Genomic DNA, 17290 nt, shown 5'->3' on the forward strand with positions numbered 1-17290 from the left:
TTCTCGATTATCAATACATTTAATATAATAAAATATAATATGCATGTATATAAGTATAATATATTAACTTGACTTAATAATATGAACACATTTTTTCTCGTCTATAATATAACCGCATAAGGAATATATTATTATAATAATATATATAAGTCAAGGCCATTATAATATATAGTTATAGATAACCAAAGCTGTGAATTCATGTTTTCTCTATACCCCATATAAATTATATATACATAGGTATAAAAGAAGATTAAGGAACTAACTTCGACTAATAATTTATTATTTTACAGAATTCCTAAATCCTAATGATACGAGTATATTATATTGCATGCACTTTTATGAGAGTGTTTTTTTAATTAAATTGTCTTCATAAAATATTCTTATTTAAATGTATTTTTAATACATTTTAATAGATTATTATTGTTTTTCTGACAATAGTTTTTACCAAATTACTTTTTATCTGAATTGTTTTAGATCGTCGTTATCAATACTATATGTCTACTTGATAAATAAAAAACAACAATAAAAATATTACGTCCTCACCTAATAATTTTGATTGTTTTAACAATACAATTTAAATAAATAAGAATAATAACTAACGTAACCTTGATAAAAATGAATTGCAAAATATTTTTTTAAAACAATTTTCCAAGCTTACATTTTTAGAATCATCCTACTTAAGACTTTTGTTTACATTTTTTGAGGGTTTCATACGTTATATTGCATACCTGCAAGTGCCTTCATCCCTCATTCATGACAATTCCTATAATAATAGGACTATAGCAGAAAGATACGAATGTATTTTTGAGTGTCGGCAATTTTTCGCCGACCAACTTATTTTTTCATAATAATTGTAGAACACGGTTTAAGATATTAATATATTATATTATATTATCTTAAATCGTGTACAACAATAATATTATTATTGGTACTATCATCGTTGTTATCATTACGGTCTTGGGCGGCGGATGAGGGTACGAGCATAATATTAATATTATATTATTATTATGGTCTTGCCTCAGAGAGTTGAGCGATTGTCGTGGGGGGAGCGATTGAAAACGGTACACCGCGACGACGACGACGGGGTCGCGGCGTTCGGCAACCGTCGGCCTCAGTCGTACGGCGACGGCGCGGTCGATGGGTTGAAAAAAAAACAACAAGAACGGAACGAAAAAAATACATATATATCGTAACACGACCACCGCCGCCAGCGCTCACGAGGCAGGCGCTGCCGCCGCTTTACCGAGGCAACGACCAGCGAGGCAGCAGCGCAGGCGGCGGCGGCGGCGGCGGCGATAGTCCTCGCACGAACCCCACCACATTCGGGTCGCGCACAATCATGCGTCCCAAGCTGGAGCGCGTCGTTACCGCGACCGCAGTCTCGTCCCCGTGATAACGCCGACGACATCGTATTGCTATCGGTAACGCCGTCGTCGCGATTACTAAACACTGTCACTTTGTTTCGTTTCGTAGTTCGGTCGGTACGGTAACAGCAACAACAATATTATTACATCGAAGCGAGTAAGCGACATGTCGTCGTCACCGTCGACGACGACGATTACAGAAGACCGTAACAATTATTATCGTCGTCGCCGCCGCGTAAGTGTACCGACAACCGCAGCAGATGACGAAGTGACAATATAATAACATATATTATTAAACAGATCGGTAGGTGTATTTTTAACTATTTTATCGCAGCAACGTTAAAATATAATAACGTAATTTCGCAACCCACAGCATCCTCCTTTGATCCGCGCGCGCGTGACGAGTAATGATAGCCGCGGACAACCGGACTTGTGGTCTTATTCGCCTCTTCTCGGTAGATATGGTCAAGCGGAACGTTTAAACCGGTCGACTAGGGACTACAGATACGAAATAATATTAATATTACAGTGAGTGGTAAAACACACACCGCGTACCCGTTCCTACCTACTGATTATCTACGTTTTTGTCTTCTTGATCCGGTTTTTGGGGCAGATTATATTTAAGCTCGGTCCACGATAATATTTTTTTAATGTAAATTCAACTCGGTAATCACAAGTAACAAAAAAGATCGATCGTAGATTCGATCCCAGATTTTTTATTAAAATATAGTAAATTATTATACAATTTAATTTAAGAATAATAAATAACGTACGTCTTATCTTGGAAAATTTTTGTTAAGATACAGTTTAACACTAAGACATTCTGTTCCTTTTTGTAATGACATTTTGAAACAATGTTTTAATATTATTTACACGACCATTACAATCTTATAGTCGATTTAACGTTTAATCATTTTTTGGAGAATAATGACAATTTTCTTTTGGGGGTGCCCTCTGGGCTTTTGCTAATTCTAAATTATTATAAGATTAGGGCGATTAGGCATATATATGCCTATATAATTAGATTTAAGAAGATCAGAATGCTTTATTTTTATTCCAGTCGAGTTTATTATATTTGTTTATTAATTATTTTACCTGTAAAATATTGGGACCGAGCTTACAATCGCATGGTTCTCGAAATCGTCGTTTGGTCCAATCTACGCGTTTTAAATAAATTCCTAATAATATTAAATTTATTATAATTCATGATATTCATAGAACAATTATTCCCTCTTGATACATATTTAAAACACAACATAATATTATGTTCTAAAGATAACATATAAATTAATAATATATACAATCTAGGAATAATGGGTCCATTTGATTGATTTCAAATTCCATCATACGCAGGACAGGCTTATTATTTAAATAATTATTTACTGGAACATGGAATGGTTAGTGTATATAAGTTCTACCTCCTAGTCTCTAAGAATCTGTAGGAACCTAAGCTAATAAGTACAGTTCATTCACCTTCTCACTAAGAAGTTTATATAGGAATACTAAGTTAATCTGAATTCAATGACTGTTACTCAACGTACCTTAAATTAGCCATTTTAATACCGATGTGAAATAGTGAATTATTAAACTCGTTATCAGGTATCTAGAATATAATAATTGCAGTGTATGGGTAGGTACATTTCTGGAATCCCAAGCGAAGCGACTAGGAGGTTGTTCGATGCGAATCACACGTTGCGTAGAATTTTCAGATTGAATAATGGATTAAAACTTAAACTGTTGTATATCTACTGAAAAATAAAATGCGCCCATTATGGGATATAATTTGAGTGTTTGACGATTGTATTGATATAATATTGTATTATTATACATAATATGAATACAATATACATTGAAATATGCCATAATACTATTTAGTATTTACCTAGTTAGATACCTACTATATATGTTTCAATGAATTTTATTTCTATTCACAGCGTGCGTGTGTTGTAAAACTAGTACAAAACATCTAGGTACCTAAATTATAATCATTAGACTTATTAATTAGTGGGTAATTTATAAATATTATAATATTGACTGCCCATTATCAGCGTAGACAACGTTGTAATGCTATACCGTGTATTTTAAATTCAATAATGTGAACTTCATAGAAAAAGTAAACTCTGATGGAAGATTTATGGCAAAAGTTACTAAAAAAAAGTCATTTTTTCCTCATCGATCGTAATTTCTATCTATAAATAAGGAAATTCAATAATATAATATTTGTAATTGCAGTAGGAAACTATAAATCGCAATTCAGCAAATTCTTATAGTTATAATATTTTAATAAATCTATGACTGAAACTAATTAAATGTATTAATTTATTTGTTCTCTCTATAAAAAATATCGAATATTGAAATAAAATACAATAAAAATACTATTTTTACAAGTATACATTAGTACACATAATATTATAAAACAAATAAGTTTATAGTTTTTACTACATTCTTTTTCTTAATATTCATGTCTAATTTAAATAAAAAATAAAAATAAAAAAATGTTTTATATATTTTTCTCTTTGAATAATAAATAAGCAATTATTGTGCAATTATTTTGCATTAAGTATCTTATTGATATATTTATATTCAATAATACAGTCGTATATACAATTTGAATCACACGTGGTACCAATACATTTTATCATCTAAAATACGTACCCATTGACCAAAGTAGTTTCTGTTTTTTTTTTACCTTTTCAAAGCGTCGAATTTATTGACCCTTTTTACATTGCTGCGTTGTTAAAATCGAAAACATGGTTGTTCTACTGTAAAAAATAAAACCAGCATTTTCTGAATCTGATTTATTAACAAAAATTGATTTTCTAAAATTTAATTTTATGTTAAAAATAACTTAATTAAGTACAGTACATATTATATACATTTTGTAATTTTTTGTCATGTGATAATAAAGTTTATTGTAAAAGAAATTTGATTTGGAAAACAAATAAAAAATGTACAGTCTATTAGTTTTTGTTTTAAATTTACAACTAAATTAAGAATTAATTTTGGATACTTTTGACATAATTTTTTGTCGCTATTTATTATATTTTTATTTGATTACGCTTTTATTAAATTTGTATATTTATACATATATATGTATATGTATAAAAGGCCTAATAAAATATCATTTTTTAGTTACTTCAATGTTATAATGAAAACTTGTATGAATAGGGAAATTTCAAACTTCAAATTTTGTGTTAATCCCATTCAGAATCAAATTGGTCTACCTAAGTAATTTATTACCTAATATTATAATTTTAGAAATTGTTGATGATTGTTTTTTTATAACTAATACATACCTATAGTGCTCGTATCAACATTAAATACCACTTAAACTATTAAAAATAATTGTATACGGATAATTATAAAATTATCAGTTTTAGTTTTAATGTAAATAATTGTTATTTTGTGTAGTTGTATAAATTAACAAATGCGTAAATTTTAGAATGATTATAAATCAATTTTTCAATAATTGTTCCTTTAACCGTTTGGTATTTTTATATTAAAAATGTGTATTTTTATGATACTATTAATTTTTTTGTTATGTTTTATACCTATATCTTGCATTATAAAATGTATTTTTGTAATTAGCTGTTTTATTAATTGCCATGTAAGTAGCTGTAACCTAATACATTTTGTTCCCTAAACACGCGTTTTTATTTCAAATCATGAAATTAAATTCTATAATAACATTTAGTTATTATTAACTTAAAAGTTAGGAAGAACTATCTCCATTTTTAGTCGACGTCTTCAAACAGCATTTTGAATAGCATTTTTTTACAAAACTGAGTGTTGTCTACTTACTCTATTTACAAGTATTGATGCTGAAAGACATGAAAACACTACTATAGTCGTATTTTATAATCAAACTGAATAGTATTTATCTATTTATGATTGCCCAGTGAAAATATGCATTTTATTTTTTTATAATTTTTTTTGTTAAATTTATTGAATATTCTTCATATATAGTTGTATTTGTAATGCATAACAACCTGATTAATAATAAAATTATAAAAATATTCACAACCATTAGTAAAGTATACACGAATTAGGATGTATATACTATAGGTACACTGTGATAATTGTTCTATGATGACAACTTAATGTTGAGTTTTGAATTATTAAATTAGGTATTATATTTTCTTATATACTATTTTCGAGCTATTTTTGTTTAAATAAAATTAGACTATATAATACCTAAAACGAATAATTTAGTAACTCGCTAGTTAAAACTACTTTGAGTGAAAACCAGTAGAAAAAAAAAAAGTTAAAAATATGCAAACATTTACGAAAATTTTATTTTGTTTAGTACTTATAAAAAATAACTAGAAAAAAATTACTAGCGACAATTTTGATAGGTCCTTGAAATTGTTTTTTTTTTATTTATTTAAAATGCTAACATTGACTGATATCGATCTATATTTGAAATCTTTAAAAGATAAAAATCAATTTGTAGGTACATTTTTAAAGTTAACAAACTAATAACATAAACATCTACCTATGTCTATTGAATAACAGGTATATTTTACCAACAAAATTATAGTTGTGATCAAAGAGCGTATACAATATATAAATACAAACAACTAATGCCATTTATTTCCTATCAATTTAAATTACACTATTAACCTTTTATAAGAAGGTAACTTTTATTATTAAACTAAATTTATATTCAACTGGGGAATATATAGGTAATAATACGATTTTTATTAACGGGATGTAGAAGTACTAGCTGTTATCATCTAAATATTGAGAAATTCGATATCTTAATTAAAATATAATTTAATTTTTATTGTTTAGATTTTTTTGTAAGTAAGTATACCTCTAAAAGATTTAATATCATTATAAATTTAAATACAGTTTTTGAAAGTATAATATAACATGATAAATGTATACAGTAAAAAAAATAATAAAAATGTAGGTCTATATGCGATTTACTAAGTAAACCGAATAAAATAAATTATACTATCCTCATAATTTGCTTATACCTATGTTTGTCAATCTCTAATATTATAAAATAAATTATAAAAATACAAAATATCGTAATTTTCTTTTTAATTTTCATGTTGAACATTACAGATCATTAAGTGAAACACAATGGCTTCATCCGTAGCTATATCGTCATTAATATTTTTAACGTGCCTGGCATGCTACTACAACAGTCTTTATTGTGACTTTGTCTTTGATGATATCAGTGCTATTAAAGACAACCGAGATTTAAAACCTCAAACTCCTGTATGGAATATATTTTACAACGATTTTTGGGGCACGCCAATGCATAAGGTAAAAAATTAATGAATACATAACTATAAATATTTTTATTTTACATTAGGGATAATATTTTATTTTATATTTTAATACAAACCAATGAACCATATATATTGTGTATTTCTTATTAATTTTTATAATTTACAACATTAGAAGTAAATAGTTATATTATTTTTTATTTCATTTGGCGTATTTAACAAATTTTTTTCAGGAACAAAGCCATAAATCATATCGACCTTTAACGGTTCTAACCTTTAGATGGAATTATATGATTCATCAGTTGGAACCTATGGGATATCACCTTGTAAACATACTGCTTCATGCCATAACAAGTGTTCTCTACTATAGGTAAGTTTCAATTATGTATTCAATAACATATTTGTTGTAGCCAAAATTGAAATAAAATTAGATTTTAGAAAAACATTTCTTGTGAAATCAAAGTAAAGGATTGTAATTTATTTATTTTTGTGGTACAAATCTCATTAACTATTACAACTTTGTATTCGCACACGTGAATTTAAGAGGTCTAGCTGTGTAGATTACAAAATGTGTAGAATTTGACCCCGTACAAAATACTCCTTCCATGATAAAATTATTAATCCCAGCAACAGTATCCGAAAAGCAAAACTTTGTGAAAACTTTGCACCTCCTAAAACCACTATGGGCCCTGGAACTTTGAATGACTCTATACCTTAGAATTCCTTATAATTTACATTTATCCTTTTCTATACATTAATAATTACCAAATATACATTTATTTTGTATCAAACCGATGAATGTATATAAATAATACACCAGCTTTAATTTAAATACGTTTTAATTTTTTTTTAAATACTTTTCAACAAAAGAATAATATAATAATGTTTGAATTAATGGAATATTTTGGACTAAAACAATTACATAATTATTAAACTAACAAATCTCTTAATTTAAAATAAAATAAAAATATTATTTCATGTATCGTTTCAATATTTTAGAAGTTTAATTTTTTATTCATCTAAAATATATTAATTTACAATTTGTACAGAAATAAATATAATACGTAAAATAAGTAAATGTGATATAGAGGAAGGATTTTGGAGTTCTAGGAGGAGACGTCGCCTCATCCACATTTTCTAACCACCCCAGATGCAGCTTACCTATGCATTTATTTGATATAATAATTATAATTTTATTGTATAATATAGTAGGGAAATAAAAAATGGAATCATTTAATTTAATTGACATTGTGTAGAAAATAAGTATAGAATATAGATCTATAGTATTATAATTTATAGTGGTTGAGTTATATTTATTTAATTTGAATATTTTTAGAATTTATAGAATTTTTAAATTCAAAAATCTAAAAAATTGTAAATCTGAGATTATATAGAAAAGAATATTAAACCCTGTCTAATAGAATTCTCTTTCCATGGTATTGTTACTATATATTTTACTTCTAAAAATATGATTACAATTAGATTAATGAGGTTTTTAAATTGTATAAATATCTTTTTTTTCAATGTATACTTGGAAATCTCCAGAATTCCTATAATCATTTAATCAATTTACCTAATAGCGTAAAATGTAATGACGTATATTTTAAGTAAAAATTAGCATACGACATATTATTCTACATAAAAGCACTACCGTAGTACACTTATTGACGCTACGAAAAATACCTCTTCAATAAAAGTAGATTTTTACCCCATTACTTATCCTTTTCGGATTTGCATGACGGGTAGACAGATATTTCGATTAAACAGTTTGAGAGAATGACCTTCTCGGTCCCTTGATGTTTCAAAATAAAAAAAAAACTCTTCAATAAAACAATCTTCGATAACTATTTTATTTTAGTGTATAAAACGTATGTATTTTTAAAATTAACATTTTCACGTAAACATAAACGTTATTTTATATTTTAATTTAAGTAAGTATATTTATAGAATATTGATGATAAATATTGTGTGTGAGAGAGGATATTAAATTTGTATGCTAGGAAGAAATATTATCTTGACTACTCAAATGTTAGGAGAAGACCTAATAAGTTTATCATCTTTTTATCATATTTTTGTATTTAAAATTATTTTATTAGTTATATATTATTGATTAACTATATACATATAAATTTTAAACATTTATAACGTAGCTATATAATCATTCAAAGTTTTTAAGTATATCATTGTGTTTTATTATTATTATATATTTTTTTTTAATTTTAATATGTATACATAATACTTCTTTCATATTTAATGGATAATTATTATTTCTGACAACTTGTATTAAAATACAATAAAATAAAGTTATTTTATTATTTAGCCTAGATGTTTGAGTAGGGTCATATCCTATCATTATTACTTCATGCATCTTTCCATCTATACTAACGGATCTTAATATTCAATTTTTCTAACTAAAAGATGATGGATATAAAAGAAAAATAATTAACAAATTTCTGAAATTTTTAATCATAAATAGTAAAATTTCCAAAGGTTAATATATATGTGCACATAAATAAATAAAATGTACTTCCAAGTAAAAACAATACATTCAATTTATAGAAAATTTATATTGTAATGAGTTAAATTTGCGTTACCTTTATCAAACAAATTGTATTCAAAATAAAAAAAATGTAATCGTTTAATTATATAATCGGTCGCCTTGATATAATATTATATATGGATATAAACGTAGTACTTTTAAATAATACATGTTAAAAGTTATGTTAATTTCTAATTACGCAAAAGTGAGATTTTTAATTATAAAATTGTTATGATGAAAAGTTATAATAATTAATTTACAGTTGAAGTATAAATATTTGCTCAACATGTACATTTTTACCTCGATTTAAATTGAATCCTATAAAATTAAAAACTTTATACCCGATATTTTAAATAGTACATTTTCTCTTATATTGGAGATTTAAATAATATTAATCAACAAATAAACCCTCGATTTGAATTGTATATATATATACTATATATCTCAGAAAATATTACGAATAATTAATATAATATAATATATACAATTCACGCTGTCAACAGTATCAATTATATTATTCTGTATAATACATAATATGATGATGAACCTTAATAACTAATTAAATATACCTTGAATTGATCGAAATGAAAGATATATTTAAGTTTACTATACAGCTTTTACGGTAACCAATTTATGGGCTGGAATCTCATGTTTAATCAAAACAACACAATACTTAATCCAGGCAAATATCTGACAGCTGCCTTTTATTGTAATAATTTTAAAAAATGTTCATATTTGAATTAAATTCATTTTTTATTGTTCCTGTGGATACGGAAAATAATTATTTGTGATCAGTTACGTTAATTAAAAGCGTTCATTTAAATAACAATTTTAACAATAATCCATTACTAGTAATAAAAGAAGAATGTTTATGAAGCTAACATTCAGTCTGGCCATATAATGATATAACAACTCGAATAATATATATATATTTATATATATATATATATATATGTATATAATTATAGTCTTTGTGCACTTTGTATTTGGAACGCAAACCATTAAAGCCTATTAAGAAACTGTTTACCAAGGTTTATAGCCATTCGTAGACTTGTTCCCTGTCATCCACACGCTTTATAGTTTTGACAAATTTCTTTACACTCGGTAGTTTCAATAATGTTAACTTCACTTTTATTTTCTGTTCCTTATCATTCATATAAATTAAAAATATAAACGATTTCTTAAAAATGTACTTGCTTTATCACCTTATTTCTTTGTAACAATAAAATAAAAATCTATGAATAGTAAATACATTTATTTTTAAGCTAAATTATTGAAAAAAATTAAACTGTTACAATATTAAAATTATATTTATAAAAGTATATTATATTATACACACTAAATAAAATTTTAAATCATAACGATTCTGTTTTTTTTTTTTAAATATATATTTTACATCTCTACATATCTTTTTTTATACTAAATAATGATCTACTCTCAACTTGGTTTAATAATACCATTTTGGATTTTGTATGTTTATTTAAACGTAATTAAATGATATCAGCTCATAACTCATAAGTCATAATCTAATTCGAAAAGAATAGTTTCATTGACTTTTAATTAACTTAACTTTTATAACTTTACATTGTTCATTTCTGGTGATCAAATAACTTTTAATAGGTAGGTATTGTATAATATTTATGTATATTATATACACATTAGAGGTTCCCGTGTATAAAGGCAGACTTACATTGTATGTTGGTTGCCGGAAAATTATTACCCTTTCACACTCTGCAGCCTGCGTCCTTTTAAGGGTTATTTTCACTTTCTTTTGTCCATAGCCAACTGCGTTTTGCACACGTTTTAAGCGATTCACCCCTTTCCCACATAAGCATTACAATAAAGAATCCACTTTAATATGGAAAAACTTTTCAATTATGAAACTACTATTAACGATTATGTTTTATATCCTTTGTATAGTTTAGTTTTTCGTGCGAAAGACACCGACTCCGTATGTGATACATATTATATTTGGTATACTCAACATAAGTTACAGCACTAGCAGATAGGTAGAACTTTATTTGTTATGGTTCTTCTATTTGACAATCGCATAAATCATAATAAATAATATTTTAACAATATATAAATAAGGATCTTTAAATTTCTGTCCAGCATACATTTGCGTAATCCTGCATATTTCTTCAGAAACTATTCCTTGTTAAATGTTTTTGCCACTATACTTTCTATATTCACAACCAGCCTATTCCCAAAATTCTACCCTATATTAATTTTACGAATTTTAATATTTGATGTAGTTCTTAACTTGTTGATTGTCTTAGATTAATTTATTATTTATTTAATTTATTGTTGTTTATTAGGCACGTTTATAATGTTCTACCAGTGTTGAACATCTAAAAAAATTGTCTGTTAAGGAATAAATAAATAATAATATTATAAAATTATTATTGGCTTCATACATTTGAATAAATTATTTAAATACCTATATAAGATTAAAAAAAACACAATATCATTGTAAAACTAATGTACTCTTCTCTCCTCATCTCAGAAACAAACACTACCGTGGATGGTTTATAATAGAATTAGAGTTTCTATAAAATTGTTGTTTATTAGTTCTTAATATTTTCAAAAAAAAAAAAAAAATACTTTTATGTAGGTACTTGTTTTTATAATAAATCGATGTAATAAATTAAATATTTAAAACAAAATCTGGTTATTAAAAACTCAAAACACATTATTAATTTTTATTATATCATACAAATCGTTATAGTATTACATTAATTCTCATTTTCAATCATTTTAGTTTCTATCTAAATATTGTTCTTTTTATGTATCATTTTCTTTTTTAATTTCACGTTTTGTTAACTTTTATTTTATTTTTTTTTTGTTAGTTTTATTTAACAGTACGTCCAAACTGATGTGAAAATCAACCTTATAAATAAAACAAGTCACACCTCGCCTATACATTGTTACAATATTATGTTTTATTTATTTTTAGTTTGAAAATTTTTTCTGTTGGGTATTGACTTTTTCTAAGAATATGCTCTCAAAATATTCTTATGCATTTAAATACAAATAAGCGAAGTTGACAAATGGTTTTAATTCTTTTTAAAACTTAATTTTGGCCATATTTCTTTATTTTTTGTACTTTATAAAAAATAAATGACTGCAACCAAGGATTTATTCTTATCTGAACACTTCTGTGGACTTAATACCACAGTTCTTAAGGTATATGATACATATGTACTAATAGTATATATAAGTATAATAATAATAATATACATATTATTTTATTGTAAATTAATATACTATTTCTTACCGTCGATGAAAATGTATGTAATAATTTAATACACGTAGTCTCATTGGGTATACTGTTTTTTTATTTTATTTCACCGCCATCCACTATAACGTCTCATTTTTTCCCCATTAAAAAATATTTCCTGTTCAGTAAATATACTTTAACAATGTATTCATGTACGGTTTTTTTATTTTTATTTTTTTATTTTACAGAGTCTGTCATACTATAATGGCGTCCGAATTCACTAGTTTTATGGCTGCCATGCTTTTTGCTATTCACCCCATACATACAGAGGCCGTAAGTATTATTCAGTTATTTATATTTATTATAAGCTATATAAAATCGCGTGTTTATTTTGGGGTATTAACACCGTAAATATTTTTATAATGAATAAAACCCAAAGGAAATTTAATCATTGACTACCATGACATTTTCATAAACTTCGTCTCCATGACATGTATAAAAAAAAATTAATATAAAATGTTGTCTAATTAAATTGAATATGATATGCTTATATGTACAACTTGGGTCACCTTGCATTTATTTTTGAATGCATAAATGTAACATATGTTTTATAACGTGTAACTAATAAATTAAATTATAGTTTTACTCGTCATATTTTTTTAATATGTTTACGAATTATAATTTATTATTGTATACATTGTATTTTTATTTAATAAATAATAACTTTATTTGAATAAAAATTAATAATTTATATTAAATACTTAGTTGATTAACCGAATATTCCTTAATTAGCTAAAATGATCTTAAAAACTCATGGTAATTTCTAACAAATTTAATTTGTAAATACTTTTTAAGTCAAACAAAAGAGAAAAAATACTATACCTACTCAATAGTTTATTATTTTTATTATTATTGAATATTGTAAAATTATATTTAGTGAATTTCGTTGTTTTAGTTTATAATGGCTGCATAAAATGCCACCTAATAGAACAAATATTCATCTAAAGGGAGTTGATTTGCATACAGCACATATTGAGTGGAGACGCTGCAAGCGATTTGAACATTAATAGGCTTGCGCCTTCACTAGTTGCGTGCTGAGGGTCTCGGTTTAAAAAAAATGTTAGGAGGGAGTATACTGTTTTAATATTATTTTTATTAGTCTTTCGCATAATAACACCCTATAATGGTACGGGAGTTGAGAAACCAACAATAATATTGATCGGGCGACCTATAACCTTCCGTCTTTCATTTTCTATACATTTTATACGGCTATAGGGAATTCGAAGATCTCGTAAGTCTATAGATTTTGTGTTACCATAACACAACAGAGCAAAATATCCATCGAATGAATCGTGTACGTGCTTGGACCCCAAATTTCAAGCATGAATTTAACGTTCAGTATAATGTGTAGTATCTATTTGTGATATTGCAGTTATTGGCGGACTATTCTTTGCTAATTTTTTTAGCCAATATATTGACATTCAGTGATGGATGAATCTAATAACACTCGCGTACTAAACATAAACATTGATATTTCAAAATTGTTATATGTATTTGTGTTTGTAAAATTCCTGAACAACGAATAACTAGTTTTTGATTTAAATATATCATTATCGACATTAAATTTATCTTCATTTATGATTCATTCATAATACAACATATTTTCAAATAGATTATATGTGTTATTTACACTTAACTTTTGTAAATTTGTGTAAACGTTCATTTTTATAGACGTATTTACATGAAATAAGCTTCGTTGGAATAAAATGTATATTTAACTTGGTAAAATTAATTTGCATTAGCTCACTACCATTATAGTAATATCATTGACAACCTTTCTACGTCTACTTAATACGCAGGTCTCGTTACCTTCAGTCATGCAATTTACTCGTTAAACAAACTCAAATCTGAGTAAAAATCTGATAAAATATAATATAAAATTATTAATGTTTTTAAAATGCCAATATAAGCTAAAAAATTGTAGAATAATTTGTGATGATGTGTGTGTGTGTGTGTGTGTGTGTGGAATTGCATTTAAATCCATCTTTAATGCGCTGTATAAGTAGATTGTTATAAGTGTTCCTTGTAAACGATGTGATAATTTTCTCAAAAAATCGTTTAAATGTTTAAATTATTATATAATTATTTTAACTTTACATTAGTTGTAGCTGTTTATATATATATTTATACTATATTATATTGAATTTATGTGTAGTAAATTAAAACATTGTTTTTGACAGTTACATATTGCTTGACGTCTAAATATGAAAGCGACATATTTTAAGACCAGTTAGTATATGTAACTTTAGACGACTATACAGTAATTTAAAGTTTAATATCAAACCATTGATGGACAGTAATTAATTTTTTTTTACTCTTTTGCTGTCTTAAAGTTTTGAAGTTACATGCTATCATTCTGCAATGTGAGAAAAAGTTTTACTCCAAACTTTCATCTCTACTCTGTTTTACTAAAAAATAGTTTCAAAACTACAGAGTTCTGTAATCGGTAACTTAGCAAATCCGTATTCTTGACAAAATGAAGATGTGGAAAACACAATATAAGTGTATTTAAGTGGGAACAAATAAATAATTAACAACCGAGTAAAGATAAAAAATGAATTTTACCCTTCTCGATGAAGAGATTAATTGGTCTGACTCCCACAGGTGTAATTGAGTTGTTAGTTGCGAAAAACGAGTGCTCTACAAACACAACCCAAGCGTCGAGTGACTAATGAATAATATATAAATGCCGAATGAAATGTCGTTTGTTCAGAAGTCCGCAGGGATTCTTTTCAAGGACACACAGAAAAAAATCCTGTGACCCATTTAGAGTATAATTAAATAAACACAGAAAATAGAGGTTTTTATGAGTCTTCATCTGTGCCAAGCTTTTGTTTTTTGAATATTTAAAAGAAAACTTCGTTGTTGCTTTTCAAAAATTATTTGTTAGTTTTTTTTCTATTAAGATTACATAAAACTTGGTTATAATATACATATATATAATACACAATAAGTATCTTTATTATCTATATTTTATTTGTACATAACCAAATCAAATTCACAATAACTTAAGTAGTTTTGGGTGGTTCGCAACCGCATGTCACTTATCTTTGTGTACCTACTCTGGAAATGAAAAATACTATTATAAATCGATATTTTTGAATTGTATAAAGATTTTCTAATATATATATGATTGACATAACAAAGGTAAAGTCAAAGACTCGATGAGCCTTTTGTAAATTTATTTGTGCCTGTTTTCGAGGCCTTGGCATGCATTTGACTGGGTAAAACACACATGCTATAAATCATCACGGGCATCTGACAATAGGTGTGGTTTGGTCTACCGGTTTGCTTCCACTATTATTGCATATCTATATTCCCGATCGATATCAATTTTAATTATTTACCCATAAAACGTAAAATTGGTAAGCAAAAGAGAGGGAGGGAGGAAGAGAGAGAGAAATATTTATTTTATTTCAATGTGTATTAGTATAACGTACCAACGGAGTAATTCTAAATTAATATCTGGCAGTGAAATGTCCCCTGGCGAGTAGGTCAATTAAATCTGTGTCCGTAATACCTGTTGAGACTTCTCATTTGCAAAACGATGGTATTTTGATATTTACATAACAATCAAATAGTGTTACCATATTATTATTGTTTTTTTTTTTGCTTTTACTAGTATTTTCAATTGCTTTAATTGATCTCCAAATTGAGAGATGTATATACGATATAGAAAGAAATAATTTTGAATTAAATTACTATTATTGATATTATAATATTTAGGTAGGTGCTATTTGAATAAAATGTTAAGCATAATAAATAAATAATTTAGATTTATATAATTTATAATATACAGAAACATGTTTATTGTTTCTAAAAAATATTCGTAGCTTATACAAAAAAATGATGCTACTTTTTTATTAGTAGTTTAAAAGCCGACACACTTCATTTATTCCAAACAATAACTACTATTTTTAATTTAATAACCTCTATATTATATCTACGGTTATGTATTGCACATAATATTGAAAAATAAATATATTGATATACAATTATTTTTATTTTTTGAAATTAAAAAAATGGAAAAGTATAAAAAAAACTTTGAAATATTAAGAATTTTATTTTTCTAGTTTCATTTACACAAACTTTATGTTAGAGACTGACAAAAGAAATGTCATGTTATTTGTATATTCATATCCTGTTCATATTTAAACTTAAATATTTTCAAATATTACATCAACTTTTAATCAAGTATAAAATACTTAAGTTATATTAAAAATATTAAATTTTTAAATTAAAATAATCTTTAATAACAATTCTGTGTTTGTACTATGCATAGTAAAATCATTATATTATAAAAACCAACCCTATTAAATAGGTCAGCAAGTAGCTTAGCATAACAATTACAGACATGTTATTACATTTTAGAAGATTATAATTCCGCTTTGTTCTTTTGATTATGAGATGAGAAAGGATGATTCTAACTAATTGTCATTTAACATGCACGGTTGGGTCATTAGCAAACGACCGGACGATGTAGTGAACAATATAAAGGACAGTAGAATTAGGCAGGATAAACATTGTTAAAAGAGTAGCTTCAGTAAGAAAACGTTTTATAAATATCCAGGAATATGAATTTAACAACAAAATATTCAATTGACTTATTTTTATTTATTTTTAAAGCGCAAACACTAAATTTAAATACCATTTTCTAAAAATCACTTTTATTTATTACAATAATTGAATTTATAAATAAATAACTTGTACATTTTTTAAATTGAATGTAATATATTTTATTTATGTTTTAGGTTACTGGTGTAGTGGGACGAGCAGAAACGCTATCGTCTGTGTTTTACTTATCTGCATATCTATTATATACCGAAGCAACCAAAAGAAAAAAATACTCCGGTAAATAACTTGTGAT

The 17290-nt window shown here is 26.0% G+C and overlaps 1 protein-coding gene across 1 annotated transcript in view; it reads left to right on the forward strand.

Moving 5' to 3' along the window:
* Positions 1-1300: 1300 nt before the first annotated feature.
* Positions 1301-17290, forward strand: part of LOC113548918 (protein O-mannosyl-transferase TMTC3) — a 43552-nt gene continuing 27562 nt past the window's right edge. The window contains exons 1-5 of the mRNA XM_026950020.1: positions 1301-1668; positions 6438-6641; positions 6838-6974; positions 12612-12696; positions 17175-17274. Of these exons, the coding sequence (XP_026805821.1) occupies positions 6456-6641; positions 6838-6974; positions 12612-12696; positions 17175-17274 (508 nt within the window). The 5' untranslated portion in view covers positions 1301-1668; positions 6438-6455. The remainder of the gene's footprint in view (positions 1669-6437; positions 6642-6837; positions 6975-12611; positions 12697-17174; positions 17275-17290) is intronic.

The sequence above is a fragment of the Rhopalosiphum maidis genome, chromosome 1 (assembly GCF_003676215.2).
Source record: "Rhopalosiphum maidis isolate BTI-1 chromosome 1, ASM367621v3, whole genome shotgun sequence".
In the NCBI taxonomy this organism is placed as follows: Eukaryota; Metazoa; Arthropoda; class Insecta; order Hemiptera; family Aphididae; genus Rhopalosiphum; species Rhopalosiphum maidis.